The 24,343-nt window shown below is 40.9% G+C and overlaps 1 protein-coding gene across 1 annotated transcript in view; it reads right to left on the bottom strand.

Annotated features, from left to right (window-relative positions):
• Positions 1 to 24,343, bottom strand: part of LOC124046907 (MAM domain-containing glycosylphosphatidylinositol anchor protein 1-like) — a 121,807-nt gene that overhangs the window by 89,251 nt on the left and 8,213 nt on the right. Inside the window, exons 4-5 of the mRNA XM_046367677.1 lie at positions 1,098 to 1,364; positions 464 to 612 (exon numbers count right to left, since the gene is read on the bottom strand). Of these exons, the coding sequence (XP_046223633.1) occupies positions 464 to 612; positions 1,098 to 1,364 (416 nt within the window). The remainder of the gene's footprint in view (positions 1 to 463; positions 613 to 1,097; positions 1,365 to 24,343) is intronic.

Genomic DNA, 24,343 nt, shown 5'->3' with positions numbered 1-24,343 from the left:
CATACTCATCTCATATGTATATACTGCACTCAATACCATCTACTGTATCTTGCCTATGCCGCTCTCTACCATCACTCATTCATATATCTTTATGTACATATTCTTTATCCCCTTACACTTGTGTCTATAAGGTAGTAGTTTAGGAATAGTTAGCTAGATTTCTTGTTGGTTATTACTGCATTGTCGGAACAAGAAGCACAAGCATTTCGCTACACTCGCATTAACATCTGCTAACCATGTGTATGTGACAAATACAATTTGATTTGATTTGATTTGATTTTCCAAAAATGGATATACTGCCCCCTAGTTACAAGAAGTTTTAAGAGAAAGGGAGAAAGGAGAATAAAGGAAGGATATGGGGAATATGAAGGGAGGTTAGAGAGGAAGAGAAAAGGAATGGAGAATATTCAAAACCCTGTGCACATCCCTAGTGAGTAGGTGAGTGTCTGTACGAGTGACTCACATTGCGAACGTTGACCCAGTAGCCAATGATACGGTCTGTAGCCACGGGATCTCTCTGGGTCCACTGGAGGTTGTAGGAGAAGTTGTTGCCCTTCAGATTGCGGATGGGGTTGGGCGTGTCAAAGTAGAACTCAGCATTATATGGACGGGCTACAGTGTTGGGAGAGATGAGGGAAAGGTGAGGGAGGGAGAGAGGGAACAGAACACGGGGAAGGAGAGAGGGGGAGAGTTAGTTGGTTGGTTGATTTAATAATTTTATCTATTGCGTATCAGTGGGTCAGATTAAGTCCATTAGTAAAAGTTTTCAAACTTTTCATGTACTTAATTTTCAGTCCTATATTTTACACAAAGCGAAAATCTCTTTTGTAGGTGTAGCCATAACGATATGGCTGCTCCCCACCTATCCAGCCTTTTTTCTAACCTGTCAACACCAAAGAAGTCAAGTCAATGTGCTAATGTATGAAATGAAACCAGGAAACAAGGTCAAATCAATTTCCAGTAACCTGGAACAATTCCATTTCAATTTAGCCCATTCAGGAAGTATATGGAAATTCCAATTTACATCCTGAATTGATTGAATTTAAATGGAATTGACCACAACCCCACCAGAAACTTCAGCAGCTTCTGGTACTCACATGAGATGTTGAAGGTGCAGGTAGAAGAGCCCACGCCGTTGTTGACACGGCACTTGTACGTGCCGTTGTTGCTGGGGTCCAATTTGAATTTCAGCTGCGGGTTCTCCCGGGGGTTTGGGGTCAGGGAGGTCAGGGGCTCGCCGTTTCGCGTCCAGCGGATGCTGGCCATGTGTGGTGGGTTGGACTTCTGAATGATGCAGCGCAGGGTTACAAACTGGTAGTTGGGCGAGCGAACATCCTGGAAAACCGGGTCCAGGACTGGAGCATCTGAGTGTAGGGAGGAAAGATGGTGTTAATGATTTGATTATGTATGCGTTCCTTATGTAGGTACCCTTCAAATAAAGTGTCCCCACGTAGTCTAGTAGTAGAAGCCGCTCCTCTCCTAGGTTTAACTGCTTAAGGTATAGGGGGCAGCATTTTCACTTTTGGATAAATAGCGTGCCCAATTTCAACTTCCTGCTACTCCTGCCAAGAATATAAGATATGCATATTATTAGTAGATTTGGCTGGTAAACACTCTGAAGTTTCTAAAACTGTTTGAATCATGTATTTGAGTTTAACAGAACTTACGTAGCAGGCAAAACCCTGAGGACTAACCGTTCAGAATTGTTTTTTTTAGGTCTCTGTCTGTTCAGTGAGTTCTCATTGGGAAACGATATTTCCTAGGAACGTGTTTTCAGTTCCTACCGCTTCCACTGGATGTCTCCAGTCTTTAGAATTTGGTTGAGGTTATTCATTTGTGCAATGAAGAAGTACGGCCATCTAGGAACTTCGTAACACTGTTGAGAGTTGCGCAAGACTTGAAAAGTAGCTTGGTTTGTTGTCTGCCTGTATTGAACACAGATAGACCCATCTTCAATTTGATCGATTATTAATGTTTAAAAATACCTAAAGTTGTATTACAAAAGTAGTTTGAAATGTTTTGGCAAAGTTTACAGGCAACTTTTGAAATATTTTGTAGTGACGTTGCGCAATTTGGAAGCTGTTTTTTTCTGGATCAAACGTGCCAAACGAATGGACATTTTGGATATATATGGACGGAATTAATCCAACAAAATGACCAATTGTGATGTTTATGGGACATATTGGAGTGCCAACAAAAGAAGCTCGTCAAAGGTAAGGCATGTTTTATATTTTATTTCTGTGTTTTGTGTAGCCGAAAAGCCTTTTTAAAATCTGACATGTTGGCTGGATTCAAAATGAGTGTAGCTTTAATTTAGTATCCTACATGTGTGATTTAATGAAAGTTAGATTTTTATATCATTTTATTTGATTTTGCCGCGCTGCATTTTCCCTGGCTTTTGGCCAAGCGGGACGCAAGCGTCCCCTATACCTTAAGACGTTTTTAAAGGAGAGAAATATCAATATTGGAGGATAGAGAGGGAGGGAGAGATGTATTAATGATAATAAATACATTATGTGGGCTAAAACACCAGCCTCACAGCAGTGCGCTGTAACAGAAAACTGTAAATTGTACAAAGTAATTTTTGGCATGATCAACAGTAAAATACTCTGAAACATTTTACTGCAGCATACTGGTTTAAATGATGGTGCATTGTGGGAAGATTCTGTGGGCTGGGGAAAGAATTTCAGTATTTTAATTGGTACTTTAATTCCACCCCACAGAATATAGTTTCTTACAGTCATTTTGAAGCGCCAAAAGCCTTTTGACCACTAGTGGGTGCATGCTATTGTTGTTTCTGGCTTATTACCATATTTTGAGGCATGCCTTGAAATATGCTGTATTTGTTGCACCCGTGAGTGAGAATGCTGTACAAATTTCACTCGTATGTCTTTATGGTGCCCTATCAATTGAAAATGTACAGAGAACAGAGTGGCAGCAAGGCTTAAACTTTAAATGTGATCTGTTTCAGGAAACTAGGCATATGTTGGCGGGTCACTAATTCACAGGAGAGCTGCTTGAACGTAAACTTTTTCGCATGAATTCCTTCTCAAACTTTCATGTGCCTTGATAACAAATTTGTATGCCATCTGTTAATATTAATAAATTGTTAAATTATGAGCCTAGTTGGTTATGCCACAGAAAAAGTCAGCAACCTTCCCACTAACCATGATTGGCTGAGTTAATGAGTGGGCTGGACATGCAATGAGATGAGTTTGGATTGGTCTGCCATATAGCACACTTCTGTCTATTTGAGCTGGTCAGTATGTGTAGGGTAATCCTGTCTAACGCGGCTTTTTTATGCATCGCTTATTGAAACTTAATAAAAGACTAGAATATGCAAGCATCCATTTCAATAGAACAACACTGCACCAACTGTGTACCAGAGCGCAGAATAACTAATGAATTTACAAAGTTTCTTTGAAATTACAGCGAGATATGGGATGTGTTGTCACGTCCTACGCCTACCACTAGATGTCAGCAGTCAATAGAACTTTGTCTGATGACTTTCATGTGAAGGGGGGTCGAATGACACCCGAAATAGTCACCACTGCCTCGAGTTGACCATGCATTCACTATGCGCGTTCACAGATGAAGGACCTGCGTTCCATCACTCATCTGAAGTCATTCTAATTCTCCGGTTGGAACGTTATTCAATATATATGTAAACAACATGCTAAAGATTGATTCAGTACATCGTTTGACATGTTTCTACTGACTGTTACGGAACTTTTGGACATTTCGTCACGTTATAGTGGACAAGCTTTGTGACTTTGGAATTGTTTACCAAACGCGCTAACCAAAGTACCTAATTGGACATACATAACAGACATTTTGGAACAAATCAATCATTTATTGTGGACCTGGGATTCCTAGGACTACATTCTGATGAAGTTCATCAAAAGGTAAGGAAACATTTATCATGTATTTTCTGGTTTCCGTTGATTCCAACATGGCGGCTAATTTGGCTACTGTTCTGAGCGCCGTCTCAGATTATTGCATGTGTTGCTTTTCCCATAAACGTTCTTTGAAATCTGACACAGCGGTTGCATTAAGGAGAGGTATATCTATAATTCCACGTGTATAACTTGTATTATTATCTACATTTATGATGAGTATTTCTGTTGAAACGATGTGGCTATGCAAAATCACTTGAAGTTTTTGGGAACAAGTGAATCTAATAAGGCAATGTAAACTCAGATTTTTTAAATATAAATATGAACTTTATCAAACAAAACATGATGTATTGTTTAACATGAAATCTTATGAGTGTCATCTGATGAAGATAATTCAAGGTTAGTGATTAATTGTATCTTTATTTCAGCTTTTTGTGAATGCTATATTTCGTTGGAAAATGGCTGTGCTTATTGTTGTTTGGTGTAGAGCTAACATAATCGTTTGTAGTGCTTTCACTGAAAAGCCTATTTGAAATCAGACACTTTGGTGGGATTAACAACAAGATTACCTTTATAATGATATGACACATGTATGTTTTAGGAATTACAATTATTAGATTTCTGTGGTTTGAATTTGTCACCCTCTATTTTCACTGTTAGTTGTCATATCGATCCCGGTATTGGTATTGCAGCCATAACAAGTTACGGCACAAGGAGAGACCCAGATGCAGACACAGGAGGCAGATGGTTGGAGTCTTACAATGTTTAATAATTTAAAGGGGTAGGCAAGAAAAATGGTCTATGACAGACAAAAAGGTCAAAACCAGAACAGATTCCAAGAGGTACAGAGTAGCAGACAGGCTCGTACAGAGTCCAGAAACAGGCAAGGGTCAAAACCGGGAGGGCTAGAAAAAGGAGAATATCAAAAACACACTGGTTGACTTGACTAAACATACAAGACAAACTGGCACAGAGAGACAGGAAACACAGGGATAAATAAACTGGGGAAAATAAGCGACACCTGGAGGGGGTGGAGACAATCACAGGAACAGGTGAAACAGATCAGGGCGTGACAATAGCCTAATGTTAGCTACCTAACCAGCTATTATTGAACCTATTTGGTTAACTTTAACTAGCTATGACAATCGGTTTGTATTGCTAGCACTCTATGGATTAGAATTATGGTTAATTGTTTTGCTAAACAAAAGACTCCACTTTGCCAGATGATTCCATGACCCATCAAGGTAGCCAGGTGTGTCTGACAGTGACTACGGCTATTTATTGTATAATATTGCAAATATATTTGTGTCTAGAATTTATCTTTCAGCATTAGTAGAACGCACCTGACTGTCCTCCACCAGTCGTACAAGGAGAATGGTCTAATGCCTCCCATCAAAAAGAGAGCTGGACCAAGCAAGCACAGGTTAGACCTGAAGCATGAGGACTTGCAGCGAGTGGTGAAATTCATCAAATCACATGTGCCGAATACAACAAGTGTACACCTTACCGTGACATGCTTACTTACAAGCCCTTATTAACCAACAGTGTAGTTCAAGAAGAGTTATTAAGAAAAGATTTACCAAATAAACTAAAGTAAAAAATATATAAAAACAAACACAATAAAATAACAATAACGAGGCTATATACAGGGGGTACTGGTACCAAGTCAGTGTGCGGGGGTACAGGTTAGTTGAGGTAATTTGTACATGTAGGTAGGGGTGAAATGACTACGTAGAGATAATAAACAGTGAGTAGCAGCAGTGTTCAAAACAAACGGAGAACGGGTGTCAATGTAAATAGTCTGGTGGCCATTTGATTAATTGTTCAGCAGTCTTATGGCTTGGGGGTAGAAGCTGTTAAGGAGCCTTTTGGTCCTATACTTGGCACTCTGGTACCGCTTGTCTATGACTTGGGTGCCTGGAGTCTCTGGCAATTGTATTGGCTTTCCTCTGACTTTCCTATTGTTTTTACTATATATTTTACCTCTTGGGGATGTCATTCAAAAACATAATGTTAACTTTCACTACTATGCGGATGACACACAGCTGTACATTTCAATGAAACATGGTGAAGCTCCAAATTTGCCCTTGCTGGAAACCTGTGTTTCAGACATAAGGAAGTGAAAGGCTGCAAACTTTCTACTTTTAAACTCGGACAAAACAGAGACACTTGTTCTAGGTCCCAAGAAACAAAGAGATCTTCTGTTGAATCTGACAATTATCCTTAATGGTTGTACAGTCGTCTCAAATAAAACTGGGAAGGACCTTGGCGTTACTCTGGACCCTGATCTCTCTTTTGACGAACATATGAAGACTGTTTCGAAGGACAGCTTTTTTCCATCTACGTAACATTGCAAAAATCAGAAACTTTCTGTCCAAAAATGATGCAGAAAAATGTATTTATGCTTTTATTACTTCTAGGTCAGACTACTGCAATGCTCTACTTTCCGGCTACCCGGATAAAACACGAAATAACCTTCCCCTGTCAAGGCAAAGGCTGATATCAAGGCTTTACTGCTAACCTACAAAGCATTACATGGGCTTGCTCCTACCTATCTGTCTGATTTGGTCCTGCCGTACATACCTACACGTACGCTATGGTCACAAGACGCAGGCCTCCTAATTGTCCCTAAAATGTCTAAGCAAACAGCTGGAGGCAGGGCTTTCTCCTTTCTCCTATAGAGCTTGAGTGGGTTGAGTTACTGATATGATCTTCCTGTCTGGGTTGGCGCCCACCCCCCTTGGGTTGTGCCGTGGCGGAGATCTTTGTGGGCTATACTCGGTCTTGTCTCAGGATGGTAAGTTGGTGGTTGAAGATATCCCTCTAGTGGTGTGGGGGCTGTGCTTTGGAAAAGGGGGTGTGGTTATATCTTTCCTGTTTGGCCCTATCCGGGGGTATCATCGGATGGGGCCACAGTGTCTCCTGACCCCTCCTGTATTTATGCTGCAGTAGTTTATGTGTCGGGGGGCTAGGGTCATTTGTTATATCAGGAGTACTTCTTCTGTCCTACCTGGTGTCCTGTGTGAATTTAAGTATGCTTTCTCTAATTCAATCTTTCTATCTTTCTTTCTCTCTCGGAGGACCTGAGCCCTAGGACCATGCCTCAGGACTACCTGGCATGATGACTCCTTGCTGTCCCTAGTCCACCTGGCCATGCTGCTGCTCCAGTTTCAACTGTTCTGCCTGTGATTATTATTATTTGACCATGCTGGTCATTTATGAACATTTGAACATCTTGGCCATGTTCAGTTATAATCTCCACCCGGCACAGCCAGAAGAGGACTGGCCACCCCACATAGTCTGGTTCCTCTCTATGTCACGCCCTGAGTATTCTTTGTTTTCTTTTTATATTTTGGTTAGGTTATGGTGTGACATGGGTGATGTATGTGTTTTTGTACTGTCTATGGATTTTATAAGTTTATGGGGTTGTTTACCATCTAGGTGTTTATGTATGTCTATGGTTGCCTAGATTGGTTCTCAATCAGAGGCAGCTGTTTATCGTTGTCTCTGATTGGGAACCATATTTAGGCAGCCATCTTCTTTGGGTATTTCATGGGTTATTATCTATGTCTATGTCTAGTTGCCTGTGTCTGCACATTTAGATTATTTAGCGTCACGTTTGTTTCAGAGTTCTTTCTTCATTAAATACAGAACATGTATTCATATTGCGCTGCACCTTGGTCTCGACGATCGTAGTGAGGTTTCTTCCTAGGTTATGGCCTTTCTAGGGTGTTTTTCCTAGCCACCGTGCTTCTACACCTGCATTGCTTGCTGTTTGGGGTTTTAGGCTGGGTTTCTGTACAGCACTTTGAGATATCAGCTGATGTACGAAGGGCTATGTAAATAATTTTGATTTGATAGTATATAGGTCCTGGATGGCAGGAAGCTTGGCCAAAGTGATGTACTGCACCACTCAGGAGGCTCCATTCAAAGTTTTTAATTCTCATCAATTGTGTTGAACAAAGTATCAAAATACTAAAATACTACTCAGGTCTCTTAAAAAATATGTAAATCTTAATAGTATTTTTTGATCACAGAAACAATGAGAAAATATGGAAAAATAAATATCTTATATTATATATATATTAAAGCAGCCCATGTAATCATCAGCCAGAGTAGCCCCAATTGGCCCAAGCACCAAATAATACATTTGGGCCAGATAACTCACACCGGAATCAGCCAGAGCTCAATCTTTGCATTCTAGCCATAGGAAATAGTGCCGAAGGCGGCCCAGACTCGGGCCAGATCCACTGTGCTAGCTGGGTTATGTGTCTGCGCTTTATTAATTATAGCACTCAGTACTTTGGTGTGAAAAGTGTAAATCAATCCCAGAACAACAGCAAAGGACCTTATGAAGATGCTGGAGGAAACAGGTACAAAAGTATCTATATCCACAGTAAAACAATATCTATATAACTATATCGACATAACCTGCTCAGCAAGGAAGAAGCCACTGCTCCAAACCCGCCATAAAAAAAGCCAGACTAAGGTTTGCAACTGCACATGGGGACAAAGATTGTACTTTGTGGATAAATGTCCTCTGGTCTGATGAAATAAAAATAGAACTGTTTGGCCATAATGACCATCGTTATGTTTGGAGGAAAAAGGGTGAAGCTTGCAATCCGAGGAATACCATTCCAACCATGAAGCACGGGGGTGGCAGCATCATGTTGCGGGGGTGCTTTGCTGTAGGAGGAACTGCTGCACTTCACAAAATAGATTGCATCACGAGGAGGAAAATTATGTGGATATATTGAAGCAACATCTCAAGACATCAGTCAGGAAGTTAAAGCTTGGTCACAAATGGGTCTTCTAAATGGACAAGGTATTAGTGTGGCCATCACAAAAAACTGACCTCAATCCCATAGAAAATGTGTGGGCAGAACAGAAAAAGCTTGTGCGAGCAAGGAGGCCTACAAACCTGATTCATTTACACCAGCTCTGTCAGGAGGAATGGGCCAAAATGCACCCCATTTATTGTGAGAAGCTTGTGGAAGGCTACCCAAAACGTTTGTCCCAAGTTAAACAATTGAAAGGCAATCCTACCAAATACTAATTGATTTAATGTGAACTTCTGACCCACCGGGAATGTGATGCTGGAAATTAAAGCTGAAATAAATAATTGTCTCTACTATTATTCTGACATTTCACATTCTGAAAATAAAGTGGTGATCCTAACTGACCTAAGAAAATGAATTTTTACTAGGATTAAATGTCAGGAATTGTGAAAAACTGAGTTTATGTATTTGGCTAAAGTGTATGGAAACTACCGAATCTACTGTAGGCAAAAGCAATTGCTTTAAATAAATACAGTATGGTAGAGTAATTTATACAGGAGGCTTCCAAATACAGTTCATTACAGTATTTTTCAGCATTTTACCCATAATGCACTGCAGTATACAGTATTAATGCTGTAAACACATGTATCGTATTTTACTGTGAAATTACAGAAAAGTCTTGTAGTGTTTGGTTCAGTTTCAAGGCAGGGTACCTTCAACTATTGGGAGAAGGAGCAGAGCAGACCCAACTGTCGGGAGAAGGAGGGGCAACAAGGAAAATCATTCATGACCTCTGAAAAGTGGTTATAACTACAATCCTGTTTGTGAAATTTAGATTCTAACAATGATTATAAACTGGGTGGTTGGAGTCCTAAATGCTGATTGGCAGACAGCTGTGGTTTATCAGACCGTATACCACGGGTATGACAAAATATTTCTTTGTACTGCTCTAATTACGTTGGTAACCAGTTTAAAATCACAATAAGGCACCTCACGGTTAGTGGTATATGGCCAATATTCCACGGCTAAGGGCTAGTATCCAGGCACCCTGTGTTGCGTCTAATCCTGAATGCTGATTGTTTAAAACTGCATTCCAGTCGGTGTCTATTCTACAAGTTGCCACTGGCTAAATCTATGACGTTAAAATACCTATTTACTCTGTTCCATCTGACTGTACAATCCACTGTCTCATCAGCCCAGCCAGAAAATGTATACACTTGATCTCCACTACAAAATCATCTAGACATTATCTCACATTTCTTTTAGAATAATATTTAGTTTTCAAAAGCATTGATTTGTATAAACCTTGCTGTCTGTCTCTCCGACATTTTCAACATGGTTTCAATATTCAAATTTGATATCCTGCTGTCGAATAGAGACAGACAGGCAAGCAGTGTTTCTCAGCCAGTCAAAATCATGAATTAGCTGGCATCATTTCTATGGATATATACAAAAAAAATGTCTATTTAAAATAGGTACAACAAATCGCAGCTAATGGGCAGTCTTTTCAGCTTCAGTTTGAAGTGATTGTGTTACTGTAGCTGTGTTGTTTGCTAGCTCCGCTGAACAACATTTTCCTGACGAGTGAAATCGCGCCCCATTAGCTCATTGTTATGGCTGTATATAAAATACCACCATAAAAAAGGTTATGCAAATGCAACTACTTTGCTGTTATTCTGGCTGCACTGTTTGACGTGACTATAAGTTAGCCGTAGATGGCTAGCTAGCAAGCAAGGGATAAGAACGTTGCCAGACAGTATGGCAATGGAACATTGAGAACGAATGACTGGGTCGCATCCATAGATAAAGAACAAAAAGACTGAGTGACTGGGTCGCTTCTCTAGCAACCCTAGATTTGTGTCGGAACTATATTTGTAGAAGGATGAAATAGTATGAATAAATGATTCCAAATAATGTTTTTCATGAAAATATGTTAATCATTCCTTGACTTTTCCTAAAAGAGTACATAGCACATTGTTAATAAGTGATAATGCCCTCCAAGCCGGTGGTTGGAGGATATATTGGCATGGTTTGCCAGCCCTCGACCAACACCGTGCCAATATATCCTGTAAACACCGACTTCAAGGGCATTATCACTTAACAGTGTGCTATGTACTCTTATTTAAGAAAAGTCAAGGAAGAGGGGGACATGACTTTAAAAATGGCAGAGTAACTAACAAATCCATTAATATTTTGTTTAGGAAGGTCATAAAAACATGATACAAGACAACAGAATAGCATGTTTTCAGTTGTATTTATCTGTGCTTAGTAGCCAAGTCTATGGCTGTGCCATGCCAATCTATGGCTGTGCCATTTCAATTAAATCAAATGTATTTATATAGCCCTTCTTACATCAGCTGATATCTCAAAGTGCTGTACAGAAACCCAGCCTAAAACCCCAAACAGCAAGAAATGCAGGTGTAGATGCACGGTGGCTAGAAAAAAACCTCTAGAAAGGCCAAAACCTAGGAAGAAACCTAGAGAGGAATCAGGCTATGAGGGGTGGCCAAGATGTTCAAATGTTCATAAGTGACCAGCATGGTCAAATAATAATAATCACAGTAGTGGTCGAGGGTGCAACAGGTCAGCACATCAGGAGTAAATGTAGTTGGCTTATCATAGCCGATCATTTAAATTAAAATCAATTTGTTCATTTAGCAGACATCATTGACCCTGCCTTACTACAGTCAACACATATATATTTTACAGTAAGAATGATATAGAATATAACAGATCTTTTTCACAAATTGTCACCAGTAGCCTACTTACTGATTGTCACCAGTAGCCTACTTACACGAGTAATGCACAAGGAGCCACAGTTATTCTACAAACAAATTATATTTCGAAGCAGAGACCATCCACACAATTTGTAGAGTAGTTTGGCAAAAAATACTGTAAGTTCACTAGAAATCTACTCTTTCTGACAGGGTATAGCAATCAAAAGGTCAAGCCTGCATGGACCTCTGTCGAATTCTATGGAAGAAATGCTGGGCAAGTAGCGTAGTGGTTACAGCGTTGGGCCAGTAACAGAAAGGTTGCTGGATTTGAATCCCTGAGCTGACAAGGTAAGAATCGGTCTTTCTGCCCCTGGGCAAGGCAGTTAACACACTGATCCCCGGGCGCCAAAGACGTGGATGTTGATTATGGCAGCCCCCTGCACCTCTATGATTCAAATGTGGAAGACACATTTCAGTTGAAGGCATTCGGTTGTACAACTGACTAGATGTCCCCCCTTTCCCCTTCCCTATTTGGTAAGTTCCGTTCCCTTCTATCCACACCTATTGGATGTAGTGATTGTAGTATAATAGCTATATCTATAAAAAAGAAAGTTACATAGACTGGACCTAAAATGGTGTAGAAACTATCATGTGCAATGATTCCTATGTCGAAGATGTGAAAAATATTTGTTGGTCTGATGTGTGTAATGAAGAACATCCTGAAACTGCACTTTTATGAAACTGCTTTTTCCGGTTACTGATAGGCACGCGCCCATCAAGTAACTGACTGTTAGAACTGTAGCTCAGTTGGTAGAGCATGGCGCTTGTAACGCCAGGGTAGTGGGTTCGATTCCCGGGACCACCCATACGTAGAATGTATGCACACATGACTGTAAGTCGCTTTGGATAAAAGCGTCTGCTAAATGGCATATATTATTATATTATTATTATTATTATTATTATATTACAAATCCCAATGGATCGATGATGAATTTTTAAAAAACTGTATCGCTGAGAGGGATGAGACAAAGGCAATAGCAAATAAGTCTGACAACACAGCAGACTGGCAAACATACAGTAAATTGAGAAATCACATAACTAAACTAAACAAAAAGAAGAAACTATACCACGGAACAAATTATATGAAGAATGATAGTAAAAATCTTTGGAGTACTAGTTTTATTTTCTAACAACAGTTTGAATTGAGGTGTGTTCTGCCTCCTCATTAATTCACATAGAAGTAGCCCATTTCACTGTTGCGTACAATTTATGTTTGAGGCTATAATGAGCCGGACAAACAAGGTGTTTCCGCAGATCAAGAATGCAGACATTTGCACATCTTCGTCTTGCATGTACTTTTCCCCCTGCGGCACATTTTCTGGCTGGCGCTCATATTGCATTCATTGTTGTTTTACTTACAAATAATAACTTTGGACATGTGTGCATTCCTATCAAAGTAAGTGCCTTAATTTCTGTATATCGTATTGAAGGTTTACTGTAGCATACAGTATGCATGTATATGAATATAATGTATTTACAGTTTTATTCACATGTTTTCAAGTACTGGGGACAAATATGACACCTGTGATGTGTGGTAAAACACTTTTAAAAATATCTACTGATTATAATGAGCTAATGATAAGTTATTTGCCAGCTATGTGTTGCAACATGTTTGTTGACATTATACCCTGTATTCTGGGTGTCACGTAAACATCTGTCAGACCAAAGATGTTAAAATTAGGTGAAGGAATGCTTCACTTATCTTTCGAGTAAAGTTCTGGAAGTAAATGAAGGGAAGTGAATAATCGAAGACGACACACCCCCTTCAACATGCAGACTGTTAACATACCAAACTCATCTAGTCTCCTCCTCTTATCTTTGGTTGACACAAAAAAACAAACATGGTGGCTATTACTTTCGATTTTTAGAAAGTGTTGTGCACAATTATGTTGAGCAATGGTGAGCTACCCCGTGACGTGATTAATTGTAATTGCAATTAGCTAATTCAGATTGTGGTTTCTGTCAGCCGAGGGTTAGCTAAATATGATCTCTTGTGTTATGTCAATCTCTTCTCAGTTAAAGCTAGGACTAATGTAGCCTACATTTTTCAGTTTGGATTATTGTGTTATGCTGTAGCTACTTATGTGATTATCTGAACATTGCATACAAAAACTTTGCAAGGACTGTGTTTGATACAAAATGTTTCTGTGAAAGAAAAATATGGCCAGCTTAAACACCGTCAATCGAAACTAGACATTCAAAATAAGCGTTCTAATCCTACCGGTTTGAGCGTATGCCGCAGGGACCATGGAGAATGATCACACCTGTTTGTTGGTATGTGTCAAGGGGTCAATGAAATTTTAGGCAAAAAAGCAAGCTCGGCTCCATTCTTCATTGAGGCAGATGGCTTGTTCATAACAAAACCCTTTGATATTGCCAACCACTTGACTAACATTTTGGTTGAGAAGATTAACAAATTTAGGCATGACATGCAAACAAAAAAATGTGAGTCTTCACATTCATGCATAATGGACCAAATAATGAAAAACCAGCACTGTAGTTTTGAGTTCCACCAAGTGGGTGTGGAAGGGGTGAAACAATTATCAATAAATAAGGACCTGGTACCGACAACCTGGCTACCCCAACCCCAGCCAACAGCTCTGCACCCCCTGCAGCAACTGGCCCAAGCCCCCAACGCTTTTCCTTCACCCAAATCCAGACGACTGATGTTCAACTGAAAGAGCTGCAAAATATGGATCCCTGCAAATCTGCTGGGTTAGACAATCTGGACACTCTCTTCCTAAAATTATCTGCCACCACTCATCTGAGATTCCCAAACATTGGAAAGCGGCCGAGGTCTTCCCCCTCTTCAAAGAGGGAGACACTATAGATCCAAACTGTTACAGACCTATATCCATCCTACCCTGTCTTTATAAAGTCTGCGAAAGCCAAGTGAACAAACAGATCACCGACCATTTCGAATCCCACAGTGCCTTCTCCGCTGGTGACGGGTGCATCTCAGCCACGCTCAAGGTCCTAAACGATATCATAACCGTCATCGATAAAAGACAGTACTGAGCAGCCGTCTTCATCGACCTAGCCAAGGCGTTTGACTCAGTCAATCACCACGTTCTTATTCGCAGACTGCCTCGCCTGGTTCACTAACTACTTCTCAGATAGAGTTCAATGTGTCAAATCGGAGGTCCTGTTGTCCGGACCTCTGTCAGTCTCTATGGGGGTGCCACAAGATTCACTTCTCGGGCCGACTCTTTTCTCTGTATATATCAATGATGCCGCCCTTGCTGGGGGTGAATATTTGATCCACCTCTACGCAGACAACACCATTCTATATACATCTGGCCCTTCTTTGGACACTGTGTTAACAAACCTACAAATGAGCTTCAATGCCGTACAACACTCCTTCCGTGGCCTCCAACTGCCCTTAAATGCTAGAAAAACTATATGCATGCTCTTCAACCGATCACTGACCACACCCGCCCGCCCAGCATCACTATGGACGGTTCTGACTTAGAATGTGTGGACAACTATAAATACATAGGTGTCTGGCTAGACTGTAAACTCTCCTTCCAGACTCGTATTAAGTATCTCCAATCCAAAACTAAATATAGAATCAGCTTCCTATTTCGCAAAAAAGCCTCCTTCACTCATGCTGCCAAACATACCCTCGTAAAACTGACTATCGTACCGATCCTTGACTTCGCTAATGTCATTTACAGAATAGCCTCCAACACTCCACTCAGCAAATTGGATGCAGTCGTTCACAGTGCCATCCATTTTGTCACCAAAGCCCCATATACTACCCAGCATTGCGACTTGTATACTCTCGTTGGCTGGTCCACGCTACATATTCGTCGCCAAACCCACTGGCTCCAGGTCATCTATAAGTCTTTGCTAGGTAAAGCTTTGCCTTATCTCAGCTCACTGGTCACCATAGCAACACCTACCCGTAACACGCGCCTCAGCAGGGTATATTTCACTGGTCATCCCCAAAGCCAACACCTCTTTTGGCCGCCTTTGCTTCTCATTCTCTGCTGCCAATGACTGGAACGAATTGCAAAAATCACTGAAGATGGAGACATATCTCCCTCACTAACTTTAAGCATCAGCTGTCAGAGCAGCTTACTGATCGCTGCAGCTGTACATAGCCAATCTGTAAATAGCCCACCCATCCAACTACCTACCTGACAACACTGCATATTTTTTATTATTTTCACCAGTTGTCATTTTCTGCAAATAAATGCTCTAAATGACATTATTTGGAATTTTGGAGAAATGTTTTCTGTAGTTTATAGAGCAAGATAAAAAATTTAATTTGAACAAACAGATACCTATAAAACCAGAGAAACTGATCATTTTGCAGGTGTCTTTAATTTTTTCCCACTGTGTATTGTATTTTATTTAACTATGCAAGTCAGTTAAGAACAAATTCTTATTTACAATGACGGCCTACACCAGCCAAACCCAGACGACGCTGGGCTAATTGTGCGCCGCCCTATGGGACTTCCAATCACGGTGGGTTGTGATACAGCCTGGATTCGAACCAGGGTGGAAAGACAGACAGAGAGATGGACAGACATAAAGGCAGACAGACACTCTCTCACAAACACAAACACAAATCCACACATAAACACACCCAGACATATCACTTAGTCCCCAGACATGTACAGTATGGTAGACAGGGCAGATTGATCTGCATTGAGTGCAAGGGAGAAAAGGTGGTATGTGTATGTGTATGTGTATGTGTATGTGTATGTGTATGTGTATGTGTATGTGTATGTGTATGTGTGTGTGTGTGTAGTGAAAAGAGAAAGTGATGGAGGAAGACTGATGACGGAGAGAGTGTAGTGTTAGAGTGAATGAGAGAGAGACTGGAGATGATTGAGTCAGCTAGACGGAGCGAGGGAGGGAGGAAAAGCAAAAGGGACACAGAAGGGAGAGAGGTGATAAGGCAGTAGACAAGAGTGAGAGAGCGATAGAGGGAGACAGAGTGAGATGCTGCCTAATTGATGATGAGAATAGCAATGAGGAACAACATCCATGTCATGGTAAGAGGAGCTAGAAAGAGAGGGAGGACTAGGGAGTATAAAAGAAGGAAGAGGAGAAAAGGAGAGAAGGATGGAGGAAGAGAGAAAGAGGGGAGTTCCCTTAACTATAGAGGAGCATCTTCCTCGGGTATCGATCAAAAATGCTAAATGAAGGGTACAAAAATAAATGAAGGGTACAAAACAAAATCAATAAACAAATCAATAAATACAAACCAGGAGGGAAGGAGGGAGGGAGGAAAGGAAGGGGGAATCGTTGGTTTCCAAAATGCCAATTGCTCCCTGCAACTTCTACCTCACTCTCTCTTCCTCTCCGTTTTTTATTCTCTCCCTTCTCCCTCCTCTCCCTGGTTCTCTTTTCTCCTTCCATTTCTCTCTCCTTACCTCTCTTGATCACTATCTTCTCTCAGTTACACTTTATCTTCTTCTGTCTCTCTCTCTAATCCCTCTCTCTCCAATAAATCATTGAAGTGGACTGGTGTCGCCCTTCCGCCCCACCTGCATTAGCCAGTCTTGTAAATCTAGCAGTATCCTTCTTAGGATGTGGACGGACAGTGTGTCATGTTTTGTCATATATTGTCTTGTCCTTGTGCTTTCCCTTCTGTTCATTTCCCCCTGCTGGTCTTATTAGGTTTGTTCCCTTTTTCTATCCCTCTCTCTCCCCCTCCCTCTCTCTCTTCTCTCTATCGTTCCGTTCCTGCTCCCAGCTGTTCCGCATTCTCCTAACTCACTCATTTACTCTTTTCACACCTGTCCCCTATTTTGCCCTCTGATTAGAGACCCTATTTCTCCCCTTGTTTTCCGCTTCTGTCCTTGTCGGATCCTTGTATGATGTTCGCTGTGCTGTGTCATTGTCTCGCCCTGTCGTGTTTTGTCTCCTTCAGATGCTGCGTGTGAGCAGGTGTCTTAGTCTGCTACGGTCGGTGCCTTCCCGAAGCAACCTGCAGTCAATGGTCGAGTCTCCAGTCTGTCCTCGTTACTACGAGTGGATTTAAGTTTTTTTCCTGTTTTGTTTTCTTCTTGATTTTTCCAGGATTATTACTTTTGTCATATACTGGAATAAAGACTCTGTTTTCGTTAAGTCGCTTTTGGGTCCTCATTCACCAGCATAACACAGTGGATGTGGGTTGCAAGGGTTTGGAATGACAGCTCCATGTCATAGTAGTCTTTATTGAAGCTAGCATGCATTTGGGGCTAAACTAGCTTCATTCGCTAAGCAAGCTAGTTTGGGCATATCCTTTACCATGAATCCCAAACAAACGTTAAGGCCCTATCCACAAGGCACTTGTGGAGATCTGAGAGGATTGAATAGGTGTCTGCAACAACAACCCATCTAGCCTATCCAGTGGCAATTCTAGCTGGACAATCTTGGTGGGGCAAAAAAATAAATGTTTAGATGCATGCCAGCAAAGTCACTACACAACACTAAACAACACATTCATTGCACAATAACAGTAACAAACCGTGCCCACAAACTGTTAGGGCCTACATAAAGCTGTCCCAACACCTTACCACTGCTACACCTGGCTATCAGCGGAGCCTTGTCTGGAATCAAAAAAGTTCATTCAGACTCATTTACTGCCTTTTAAAAACATAGCCGATATGGCTGACTTGCTTAAACAAATGTGGTTTCTACTGACAATTGAGATGTACAAACTATGGCATAAAGTGACTACAAGCGGATAAGAGTCAATCCGTAATTTTGATTAAGACAGAGCGAGTTAGGACAGACGTAGGCAATATAGCTATTTGTTCAGCACTTTTGAAATTTACAATGACAGAACTCAGAACTTGGGCCGTTCTTACAGTATTCTCCCTGTACACCACATCAGAACCGTATGATAAATAAAGGGGGCATATAAGTTGACAATGAAAGCTCCTACAATATTCAATGATTACATTTTTCTAAAACAGGCTATAGGCTACATTTGCACCACCAAGTCAGAACAGTAGGCTAAATTATGTGGGGAAAAGGGACACAATTATTAGGGCGAGTCACATGGGCTACTAATAGCTTACTACACAACATACACTTAGTATTACTTCCTTAGCTACAGTATACTGGTCATATCTCCCTGGCATATTACATCATTTATGCAGTAGCATACAAGACAATTTTGGACTCACGTTGTTGTGCTCACTTCAACAGGACCGTGGCGCAGGGGTCCTTCATGGTCAAATTTTGTCATCAAACTTTGTCATCAAAGGCTGGCATTCTATGGGTTAATGGTGCTTTCAAGACAACTGGGAAATCAGAAAAAAGGTTGAATGATGATGATGTCAGAGATTTCAAGGTCGAAGCTCGAGAAAGAGACCCGAGTTCCCAACTTCAAAACGTATTTTCCCAGTCGGTGCTAGTTTTTTGGGGGAGTTCCCAGGTGTCTTGAACTCATTCAAGTCTGAGATTTCCCAGTTCCGAGCTTCCAGTTGTTTTGAGCATGGCAGAAGTCATGCTGGATTGACAGCATGGCAAATGTCCTTTAAAGCTTGGAAAATATACTCTTAATCCCAGACTTGGACAACACACCCACTCCACTGAATAGCAGAAATGGATTGCTTTGCAATGCCTGCAGTTAGCCACTGATTTTATCTGAACCACTCATTTGGGAATTTGCGATTTCCAACTTGTTGTGTAATGTTTATGTCCAATGGCCGATATGTATTATATATAATTTCTCTTCATTATTTCTCTTCATATGACAAGGAATGAAAAGGATCTGCCATTTGACTTAATTCATGATGATGACTGCTATCTTGCTAGCTAAGATTTTGAAAGTATGATGTTGACATGATCAGTCCAATCAAAGAATTCACGGACAAACAATCCATCAAAGGTAGAAATGAGTTGCATTTTTGACAGGACCACATAAGAGTTTCCTTTCTGTTTGGCCTCATGGTCCTGACACAATTGAATACTCCTCTGTTCCTTATTCTTCAGCGGCTAAGGGTATAGTTGGGTGGACATCAAGGGGGCCATACTGCACATCACATTTCATGGGAAATACAAGCAACGGAACAATGTGTGTTTCAGGGCTATCCTTTGAGCCTCTGTTTATCTATGGACAGGATTATATTGTTCGCCTCATCTATTGATTTATATTATTTTATTTCACAATTTACACAATAATGCATTATAAAGTGAACTGTATAGGACGGTGAGAAAACGAGGACACATTTCTTTTCAACAATGGCACAGCTCACATTGAAAACAAAACACACCAACACACCTTCAATGGCACCAATTACAAAACTGTAAATTGGGAAGATGTATTTTCATGAGCGTCAAGCAACATCACATACCATACAGTTAATGAATAGGCTCTCTGGCTTGCCTTTGTGATGGTGCCAAGAGAAGAGAAATCTTCATGAATTCTAAGGCTTTTAGGGTTTTGAACATTATGAACGAGCCCGCTTCACAATGGAAGCATTATTGAAGCGCAGCAGGCAAAAGCACTCTTACTGCAGACCACCAAGAAGTCTAAATGTAACCAAGGGGAGTGTTTGTTAATAGCTTAGTCGCAAATTGCTCACAGAAACAAACAGGGTATGCACACTTAGACGCGTTGGTTTCTGATACCATTTGTTAATTAGCAACGTTGTTGTGTATGTTAGTAACAGTGCATTCGACCCCATTTAAGGGTTATCGTGTTTGAAAGTGAATTGAGACAGTGACTGCAGTCCATTCTAATCTAATACAACGAGCTATCGATTTGAACAAATTGTTGATTGAGTTTAAATGACAGAATATTGTTAGCTGGGCAAACTGAATCAGGTCTTCAGGTCTCAGGCAACATCACTCATTACACGTGTGCTTCTGAATGACCTCTGTTACAGTAACACAGCTTATTCAACTAATCAAAAAATGTGAAGATTGCTTGATTCGTTCATTAGGTGTGTTACTACTGGACTGAACAAAACCTTGGACACCATATACAGTGGGGCAAAAAAAGTATTTAGTCAGCCACCAATTGTGCAAGTTATCCCACTTAAAAAGATGAGAGAAGCCTGTAATTTTCATCATAGGTACACTTCAACTATGACAGACAAAATGAGAAAAAAAATCCAGAAAATCACATTGTAAGATTTTTAATGAATTCATTTGCAAATTATGGTGGAAAATAAGTATTTGGTCACCTACAAACAAGCAAGATTTCTGGCTCTCACAAACCTGTAACTTTTTCTTTAACCAGTTGAAGCTAGGGGGGCGCTATTTCATTATTGGATAAAAAACCGTGCCCGTTTTAAGCGCAATATTTTGTCACAAAAATATGCTCTACTATGCGCCACGAATTAGGCTGCCCTTTCTACCGTTTCTCCAAGTTGTCTGCAGCATTGTGACGTATTTGTAGGCATATCATTGGAAGATTGGCCATAAGAGACTACATTTTCCAGGGGTCCGCCCAGTGTCCTTTGTTGAAATTGTTGCGTAATCTCCAAGCTGCTCGCATTCATCCATGTGATTGAGACAGAGAAGAGACTTCCAGGAATGATATATCATGAAGAGATATGTGAAAAACACCTTGAGGATTGATTCTAAACAACGTTTACCATGTTTCAGACGATATTATGGAGTTAAACTTGTTAGGGAAGTGCTCCCGCTGTGGGGATCAAATCAGCGGAAATTTCAAGTGTGCCACGTATTGTTTTTGATAAAACTCAAACTTTCATTAAAATACACATACAATGTACACTCGTAAATCTAGCTACCGAGTCAGATTTGTAAAATGCTTTTCGGCGAAAGCATGAGAAGCTATTATCTGATAGCATGCACCCAAAAGTACTGGAACTTCATCTAAAACGACAGATTTTGCAGGTAGCCGGTGCTAACCAAAACGCAGAAATAAAATATAAAACATTCATTACCTTTGATGAGCTTCTTTCTTGGCACTCCTAGATGTCCCATAACCAACATTTTGGGTCTTTCTTCGATTAAATCGGTCCATATATAGCCTAGATATCGATCTATGAAGAATGTGTGATCAACGAAAAAAATAGCGTTTTTTAACGTAACGTCATTTTTTTTATTAAAAAAGTCGACGATACACTTTCACAAAACACTTCGAAATAGTTTTGTAATGCAACTTTAGGTATTAGTAAACGTTAATAAGCGATCAAATTGATCACGAGGCGAAGTATATTCTATAGCTGTACGTCTGGAAATAATGTCCGGGTAAATCTCAACCAAAATATCCGGTCGGAGACCTGAAGAAATGGGCTGTCTCTTCTTTGTTTGACCAAGAAACAAAGCCTAGGCAAATGACAAGACTGTTGACATCGTGTGGAAGCTGTAGGTATTGCAAACTCTGCCCCATTTAATGTTTTATTTTATTTTATTTCACCTTTATTTAACCAGGTAGGCTAGTTGAGAACAGGTTCTCATTTGCAACTGCGACCTGGCCAAGATAAAGCATAGCAGTGTGAACAGACAACACAGAGTTACACATGGAGTAAACAATTAACAAGTCAATAACACAGAGAAAAAAGGGGAGTCTATATACAATGTGTGCAAAAGGCATGAGGAGGTAGGCGAATAATTACAATATTGCAGATTAACACTGAAGTGATAAATGATCATGTACAGGTAGAGATATTGGTGTGCAAAAGAGCAGAAAAGTAAATAAATAAAAACTGTGGGGATGAGGTAGGTGAAAATGGGTGTGCTATTTACCAATAGATTACCAGCTAGCTGATGTTTGAAGTTGGTGAGGGAGATAAAAGTCTCCAACTCCAGCGATTTTTGCAATTCGTTCCAGTCACAGGCAGCAGAGTACTGGAACGAAAGGCGGCCGAATGAGGTGTTGGCTTTAGGGATGATCAATGAGATACACCTGCTGGAGCGCGTGCTACGGATGGGTGTTGCCATCGTGACCAGTGAGCTGAGATAAGGCGGAGCTTTGCCTAGCATGGCCTTGTAGATGACCTGAAGCCAGTGCGTCTGGCGACGAATATGTAGCGAGGGCCAGCCGACTAGAGCATACAAGTCGCAGTGGTGGGTAATATAAGGTGCTTTAGTGACAAAATGGATGGCACTGTGATAAACTGCATCCAGTTTGCTGAGTAGAGTGTTGGAAGCAATTTTGTAGATGACGTCGCCGAAGTCGAGGATCGGTAGGATAGTCAGTTTTACTATGGTAAGCTTGGCAGCGTGAGTAAAGGAGGCTTTGTTGCGGAATAGAAAGCCGATTCTTGATTTGATTTTCGATTGGAGATGTTTGATATGGGTCTGGAAGGAGAGTTTGCAGTCTAGCCAGACACCTAGGTACTTATAGGTGTCCACATATTCAAGGTCGGAGCCATCCAGTGTGGTGATGCTAGTCGGGCATGCGGGTGCAGGCAGCGATCGGTTGAAAAGCATGCATTTGGTTTTACTAGCGTTTAAGAGCAGTTGGAGGCCACGGAAGGAGTGTTGTATGACATTGAAGCTCGATTGGAGGTTAGATAGCACAGTGTCCAATGACGGGCCGAAAGTGTATACAATGGTGTCGTCTGCGTAAAGGTGGATCAGGGAATCGCCCGCAGCAAGAGCAACATCATTGATATATACAGAGAAAAGAGTCGGCCCGAGAATTGAACCCTGTGGCACCCCCATAGAGACTGCCAGGGGACCGGACAACATGCCCTCCGATTTGACACACTGAACTCTGTCTGCAAAGTAATTGGTGAACCAGGCAAGGCAGTCATCCGAAAAACCGAGGCTACTGAGTCTGCCGATAAGAATATGGTGATTGACAGAGTCGAAAGCCTTGGCAAGGTCGATGAAGACGGCTGCACAGTACTGTCTTTTATCAATGGCGGTTATGATGTCGTTTAGTACCTTGAGTGTGGCTGAGGTGCACCCGTGACCGGCTCGGAAACCGGATTGCATAGCGGAGAAGGTACGGTGGGATTCGAGATGGTCAGTCACCTGTTTGTTGACTTGGCTTTCGAAGACCTTAGATAGGCAGGGCAGGATGGATATAGGTCTGTAACAGTTTGGGTCCAGGGTGTCACCCCCTTTGAAAAGGGGGATGACTGTGGCAGCTTTCCAGTCCTTGGGGATCTCAGACGATATGAAAGAGAGGTTGAACAGGCTGGTAATAGTGGGTCACTTTTAACAAATGTTTGAAGTGGCGCATGGATATATATTTCCATTTTCAGTGATCAGATTTTCCTGCATTTTTCGATGAAACGCATGTTCTGTTATAGTCACAGCCGTAATTTAACCAGTTTTAGAAACGTATGAGTGTTTTCTATCAACGCATACTAATCATATGCATATACTATAGTCCTGGCATGAGTAGCAGGGCGCTGAAATGTTGCACGATTTAAAAAAAAAAATTTGCAGCCTCCTTAAGAGGTTTTAATGTGGAAGAAAGTTTGGCATTTGGATGAATGAATTTTCATTTTTTTTTGGTAGCCAAACATGACGCAGAAAACGGACCAATTTCTCCTGCACAACTAATCTTTAAGGAAAACTGAACATTTGCTATCTAACTGAGAGTCTCCTCATTGAAAACATCCGAAGTTCTTAAATGATTTATTGAATGTTTTTGCTGGTTTTTGTGAAATGTTGCCTGCTAATGCTAACGCAAATTGCTAATGCTAAATGCTAACGCTAAATGCTAAATGCTAGGTTGCTATGGTTGAGAAGCATATTTTGAAAATCTGAGATGACAGTGTTGTTAACAAAAGGATAAGCTTGAGAGCAAATAGTTTAATTTCATTTCATTTGCGATATTCATGAATAGTTAACGTTGCGTTATGATAATGAGCTTGAGGTTGTATTCACGATCCCGGATCCGGGATGGCTCGACGCAAGAAGTTAAGAGGCTCCTCTGTCCTCCACTCGTTACCTGTATTAATGGCACCTGTTTGAACTTGTTATCAGTATAAAAGACACCTGTCCACAA

Source organism: Oncorhynchus gorbuscha, linkage group LG10 (assembly GCF_021184085.1).
Source record: "Oncorhynchus gorbuscha isolate QuinsamMale2020 ecotype Even-year linkage group LG10, OgorEven_v1.0, whole genome shotgun sequence".
Classification (NCBI taxonomy): Eukaryota; Metazoa; Chordata; class Actinopteri; order Salmoniformes; family Salmonidae; genus Oncorhynchus; species Oncorhynchus gorbuscha.
The sequence above is the reverse complement of the archived record's forward strand: the minus strand, read 5'-3'. Positions and strand labels throughout refer to the sequence as shown.